This window comes from Lipotes vexillifer, unplaced genomic scaffold (genome assembly GCF_000442215.2).
Source record: "Lipotes vexillifer unplaced genomic scaffold, Lipotes_vexillifer_v1.1 scaffold529, whole genome shotgun sequence".
Classification (NCBI taxonomy): Eukaryota; Metazoa; Chordata; class Mammalia; order Artiodactyla; family Lipotidae; genus Lipotes; species Lipotes vexillifer.
Window position 1 is genome coordinate 903,723 of NW_006777199.1, and position 6,981 is coordinate 910,703.

Below are 6,981 nucleotides of genomic sequence, written 5' to 3' on the forward strand. Positions count from 1 at the left end.
TCGTGGGGCCAGCTCCAGGGGCTGGGGGGGGGGGGGCGTCCTGAGATTCGTGATTTTTTCTCTTCATTTGGGACTGGTTGGCACCCCAGAAATGTATACAGAAATAACTAGTTAGTTATACAGAAATGGCTATATTATTAATACTTTTGTAAAAGTTGTAGTCATACAAGTGTAATAAGTTTTGAAATCACTGGCTGTATGGCACGTGTTTTGTCAGCTTTTACAATATTTGGTATGTTTTAAAAATCTGGCAAATTAGAGGAAATGACGGATTGGATTTGTAATTTTATCTGACATTCTCAGAATACCTTAACTCAGTAGTCATGTTTAAATGCCTATAAAAGTCTGATTTGGGTGAGGTTTTTTTGTTGTTGTTAATTTTATTGGAGTAGAGTTGATTTACAATGTTGTGTTAGTTTCAGCTGTACAGCAAAGTGATTCAGTTATGCATATACATATATTCATTCTTTTTTCAGATTCTTTTCCCATATAGGTTATTACAGAATATTTTTTTTTTTTTTTTTTTTTTTCCTTGCGTTATGCTGTCCCCTCACTGTTGTGGCCTCTCCCATTTGCGGAGCACAGGCTCCGGACGCGCAGGCTCAATGGCCATGGCCCACGGGCCCAGCCGCTCCGCGGCATGTGGGATCCTCCCGAAACGGGGCACGAACCCGCGTCTCCTGCATCGGCAGGCGGACTCTCAAGCACTGCGCCACCAGGGAAGCCCTATTACAGAATATTGAATAGAGTTCCCTGTGCTGTATAGTAGGCCCTTGTTGGTTATCTATTTTATATGTGGTAGTGTGTGTATGTTAATCCCAAACTCCTAATTTATCCCTCCCCTGCATGTTTCCCCTTTGGTAACCATAAGTTTGTTTTCGAAATCTGTGAGTTTGTTTCTGTTTTGTAAACAAGTTTACTTATATCATTTTTTAAATTAGATTCCACATGAGGGATATCATATGATATTTGTCCTTCTCTGACTTACTTCACTCAGTGTGATAATCTATAGGTCCATCCATGTTGCTGCAAATGGCATTATTTCATTCTTTTTTATGGCTGAGTAATATTCCATTGTATACATGTACCACATCTTCTTTATCCATTCCTCTGTTGATGGACATTTAGATTGCTTCCATGTCTTGGCTATTGTAAATACAGCTGCAGTGAACATTGGGGTATGTGTATCTTTTCGAATTATGGTTTTCTCTGGAATATGCCCAGGAGTGGGATTGCTGGATCATATGGTAGTACTATTTTTTGTTTTTTAAGGAACTTCCATACTGTTCTCCATAGTGGTTGTACCAATTTATATTCCCACCAACAGTGTAGGAAGTTTCCCTTTTCTCCACACCCTCTCTGGTGTTTATTGTTTGTAGACTTTTTTTTTTTTTTTGGTACGCAGGCCTCTCACTGCCGTGGCCTCTCCCGCTGCGGAGCACAGGCTCCGGACGCACAGGCTCAGCGGCCATGGCTCATGGGCCCAGCCGCTCTGCGGCATGTGGGATCTTCCCGGACCGGGGCACGAACCCGCGTCCCCTGCACCGGCAGGCGGACTCCCAACCACTGCGCCACCAGGGAAGCCCTGTTTGTAGACTTTTTGATGCTGGTCATTCTGACTGGTGTGAGGTGATACCTCCTAGTTTTGATTTGCATTTCTTTGATATTTAGTTATGTTGAGCATCTTTTCATGTACTAGGAAATTCTGATTTTGTAAAGTTAAAGGTTTGATTCTTTTTTTTCCTTTTTGGTTGTTAAGGTTTAGTGTGTTTGAAAATGCCCAAGAAATTTGATATACTATATTTATGAATTATAATTTGTTAGATTCATACAAATATATAGAAAAGTCTTTTTAGAAATTAGATTCATAAAACTGTCTTTTGGTGTTTATATTTGAAATTATAAATGGAATTTAATAAAATTTTAAGTGGTGATGTTTAGAAGTTTCTTATAAATGATATATGCAAAATAATTTGATTGATTGAGTTTGTAATTGCTGTTAAAATGTTTGGAGAATTTCATTTATGCATTGTAAATAAAAACATCCTTAATCAAAAACTGGGAAAACCACTATTGAGAAGCCACTGTCTCCTACACCCTTTCCACAGACCAGCACCTCTCTCAGAAGCAGCCCCTTTTAAATGCTTCTGGTTTTAGTTCTTCTGATGTCTAATACTGTAACTCTAAATACCTCTATACTTTTTAGATAGTATTTATTAACTCACCCATGAGAGAGGGTGATTTAGTTCACTTATACTACTTTCTTTTTTGTTCCCCCTTTAACAGTCAAATTATAATAAAGCAAAATTATTATTATTAGATTTTCTATAGGTTACAATTGTTCCTTTAAATAATATACCCATACTGCCTTTTCTTGTTTTATAAATTTTAGTATTGTTACTCTCTCCTAACTGTAGAATTAGGTTATCTTGTGCAGTGCTGATAAATGCTTAACAACCAGCTCTCAGGGCAGGGGTGGGAAGTGGAATGTAGTATTTGCTGATTTCCATTAACTCACATCATGACCAATTTCAGGCTACTGGAATGATGTCACTGAGTTAGGATTAAAGCCAGCTTCGGTCCACCACTGAATCAGTATCCAGTATCCTTTTTTTCCACCTTTTCTTCCTCTTCCACCTCCTTTCTTCTGTCAGCTGTTTTTTCTTGTTACAATGTTAAGATTGTTTATATTTACAATCTAACCTGTCACTATAACAAACATTAACATGTTATCCATTGGTTGATTATAAAAGCTAAAAGACAATAAATAACACATATGAAATTATGCTCTATACATATTGCTGGCTGAGAAGTGTGTTGGCGTCATATTTCCTTCTCAGTGGTCTGATTTCATGGCCCTTGAGTCACTTAAATGAAAATTTCCCCTAACACCCTAACATAAGGGTAAAATAGACTGCTCTTCCTTATACTTTATCAATGGCATAAAATCATTCTTCCTGCTTCATATTTTTGGATCACAATTTTTACATACAGCCTTGATTTTGTTTTTTTCTAATTTTCTTCTTTATACTTGGCCAGACTGATGGACCTTCACCAATTCCCCAATTCTGCCATCCTCCCAATTACACTCTTTTCCCTGGGGATCACCTAACTCAGCCCCAGTCATCCTGCTCTTACGGCACTGTGAGCCCACTGCATCGCTGTTGGTCTGCATTTCCTTTCATGGCTCTCCTAGGTTGGATGAACTGTTTCCTGGATCCTATGTCTTCCTCTTTTTTTGATTTATTCATATTTTTTTTCTCTCCAGGCTCCAACCTGCCTGGACTGTAGCCTTAGTAACTTTCTAAGAAGTGCTGTGTGGAAAGCATTTTCTGGGGCTGCATGTCAGAAAATGTCTTCACTGTGCTTATACGTTTGGTTTAGGGAACTGCCTAGAGAATTAGAGGTTGAAAATATTTTTTGCATCCATGTTTTAAATGACTGCTTCATTTTCTTCTTGAGTTCAGAGTTGTTGTAAAGAAGTCTAATGCCACACCAACTCATGTACCCTTGTTTTCTGAAATTGCATGAGGCTATAGCTAGGTATGTTTTTGGTGGTTTTTTTTTCCTTTTTGTACTGTGTAGTCAATGGGGCCTTTTAATCAGAATCCTTGTGCACTTTATTATTTCTTTGGTACAATTCACCGCTTAAGTTTCTCTATTTTCTTTTTTTGGGAGAATTCTATTAGTTGGGTGCTAGATTTTCCATATTTGTCTTCTGTTTCATATTTGCCAGTTCTATGTGTGTTTGTCCTGTACTTTTAGGGAATTCCCCAAATTTATTTCTAGTTGGTCTATTTTTTTGACAACCAAAATTTAATCTTTCATAGCTCTTTTATATTCTCAGTTTGTCTTTTTGAAAACATCCTGCTCTTAGTTAATGGATATAATAGCTTCTTTGATCTCTTAATATATTTCATAAATTTATTTTTTATTTTAATTATGTCTCTTATAGATATTGTTTGTTCATGTGAGATTTTACCTTTTATGCTTTTAGATTTCTTTCATGTGTCTTGCAGTCCTTGATTGTTCATTCATATTTAAGAAAGAAGGACTAAATTGGTTATTCTTGGTGTCTCGTATGTAACCCCTCTATTGTTGAGAAGGGAGGTATATATATATTTTTTAACATCTTTATTGGAGTATAATTGCTTTACAATGGTGTGTTAGTTTCTGCTTTATAACAAAGTGAATCAGTTATACATATACATATATCCCCATATCTCTTCCCTCTTGCGTCTCCCTCCCTCCCACCCTCCCTATTCCACCCCTCTAGGTGGTCACAAACCACTGAGCTGATCTCCCTGTGCTATGCGGCTGCTTCCCACTAGCTATCTATTTTACATTTTGTAGTGTATATATGTCCATGCCATTCTCTCACTTTGTCCCAGCTTACCCTTCCACCTCCCCGTATCCTCAAGTCCATTCTCTAGTAGGTCTGTGTCTTTATTCCCGTCTTACCCCTAGGTTCTTCATGACCCTTTTTTTTTTTTCTTAGATTCCATATATATGTGTTAGCGTACGGTATTTGTTTTTCCCTTTCTGACTTACTTCATTCTGTATGACAGACTCTAGGTCCATCCACCTCACCACAGATAACTCAGTTTTGTTTCTTTTTATGGCTGAGTAGAGAAGGGAGGTATATTTTTGAAACTGACTTCTCCGCTGAACAGGAAGTCTGACTAGAGGCTCTGTGTATGTACGAGGGGAGCTGGCAGCTCCAGCCCATTCATACTACAAATGCCACAAGGAGGAAAGCTTTACTTTGGGTGTCCCAACCAAATGGAAATCCTTAGCTCTCCTCTACGTCTTGGTCAATTTCTTTAGGAAAAAAAGGCCTCTGGATTTTTGCCTTGGGTCATTGCCGGACTTTTGAGAGCTCTGTGCAGAGGAAAGAATGGCAGTCAATGAAGGGAAAGTGGAGGGGTAGGGGTCTGGCTGGCACAACTGTCCTGAATCCAGACTTCAAATTAATTGCCCTATTTTCAGCCTCACTCCTGCCTTCCACTCTGAGTGCTGACACTGAGCCCAGAGCCTGTCTAGGGACAGGGGAAATCAGCTTCCAGCTCTACTGAAAGTCTCTTTTTATCTGGCTGCATCTTCCTCTGTTTGTTTTCTGTCTGTATTTCTCCCTCTGCTTTTCTTCATCTAGAATTTTATGATGCATTTAGCCCTTCCTATTTTCTTTGCTTCTCTGAGTTTATTTCTTTTAGTACTTCTGTTTCTTTATTCAGTGATTTCTGGGAAGAACAGTACTTGCATGCATGTGCTCAGTCCATCATTTGGAACCTGAAGACAACTGAGCTATTTCTGAATGCCTTTGTTTCCCTAAAGACACTGCTTAAGCATCAGGTAGGAAGAGCAAGGTCTAAGCAAATGGCCAGTATTTCCATCAAATTTCTGCTTTTCTTCTGAAATGCGTTATAGATTCTTACCCCAAAATTGAATGTGGCTCAGAAGAATTAACTCTTGAGTCCAATAGAAAGCGTTTCTGTGTGATGTTCCTCATATCTTCCACATTAAGTACAGGATAACCCATCTGATTGGTCCAGGTGTCCATTACTTCTTTCACTGGTAGATTACTTGCCTAAGATTTTTTTAAAAAATAGAGAATAATCAATCAACAAATAAGGGGAAATAAAAGGATAGAATAATCAGATAAAGAAATGATTGATAAATCATTTGTTAATCAAAGAAATATTTGAGGATATACTCCTCCTTACCTCTTCAAGTGCTGCCCAAAAATCTGAAGTTTTGGCATTCTTAAATTTGTATTTTTCCAAGTAACTCTGCATGTGAAAGATAACAAGTATTTCAAAAGTCAATGTTTGTTTTTTCCATACTTCCACAACATGAGCTGAACCCTTCAACATGCCTCACTCTAATGAATAAAGTAGCAAATGTACCTAGAATGAAAATCAAATGATACGCCATATGCAAAACATTTTGTAACCTATAAAAACACTGTACAAATAATGATTTATTTGTAAAGCATAAGGAATATTTTTTCTTATTAATGAGATAATTCTTTTTTTGTTGTTGTTTTTAGTCTAATGGAATTGTGAACAGGTGAGGGAAAGAGTTTATTTTTTTCAGGACAACCAATATAAGATGCTTAAGGACCGTCAACTATTTAGCAAGCACTCAACAGTTCAAAACATTTTTGATCCACTAGGAAAAAAGATCCATAATTCTATGATGTTCACTTATTGGTATTAACCTGTCCACTGCTGGCTGCATCCCTTATCTTTATTTACACCAGTAGTGTTTTCTCATCTCACACACTAGATGACCCTATCACACATGAGTGATTGAAGTGATATGCAAAGATAAAACTGGTGAGCTTGGCTCTAAGCCAAGGCTCAGCAAACTTTTTCTGTAAAAAGCTGGATAGTAAAGATTTTAAGTGTTGTGAGACATATAGTCTCTGTCACAACTACTCAACTCTGACCAAATAGCACAAAAGCAGTCATAGATAATATGTAAGTGAATGAGAATGGCTGTTTTCCAATAAAATGTTATTTATGCACACTGATACTTGAATTGCATACAACTTGCACATGTCATGAAATATTCTTTTGATTTTTTCCAACCGTTTAAAATTGTAGAAGTGATTTTCATTTGCAGACCTTACAAAAATGGGTGGTGGGCTGGATTTGGCCTGCAAGCTGTAATAGTAGTTTGCAGACTCCTGCTCTAAATAAATGAATATACAGACTTCTGAATAATAATAATCATGATGATGATGGCTAAATTGGGAAAATTATTCACTCTAAAGAGTAAGATTTCATTTTTCAAATATTTAAAAAATACAAATCTTTTAACTACAAGGCTCCCTTTTTGTCAGTTCTAGTCACAAAACCTCTCTATATATGAGTTTTCAGGCATAATATGATATCCCTAGAGAAAATTCCTTGTCTTCTTCTAATCTCATAATTGGGCACTACTTATAGTTCTCCAGGAGACCTTCCAGAATTCCTG

At 37.3% G+C, this 6,981-nt stretch overlaps 1 protein-coding gene across 1 annotated transcript in view; it reads right to left on the reverse strand.

Moving 5' to 3' along the window:
- ENPEP (glutamyl aminopeptidase) overlaps window positions 1–6,981 on the reverse strand; it is a 107,821-nt gene that overhangs the window by 47,118 nt on the left and 53,722 nt on the right. The window contains exons 9-10 of the mRNA XM_007450819.1: window positions 5,724–5,789; window positions 5,436–5,587 (exon numbers count right to left, since the gene is read on the reverse strand). Of these exons, the coding sequence (XP_007450881.1) occupies window positions 5,436–5,587; window positions 5,724–5,789 (218 nt within the window). The remainder of the gene's footprint in view (window positions 1–5,435; window positions 5,588–5,723; window positions 5,790–6,981) is intronic.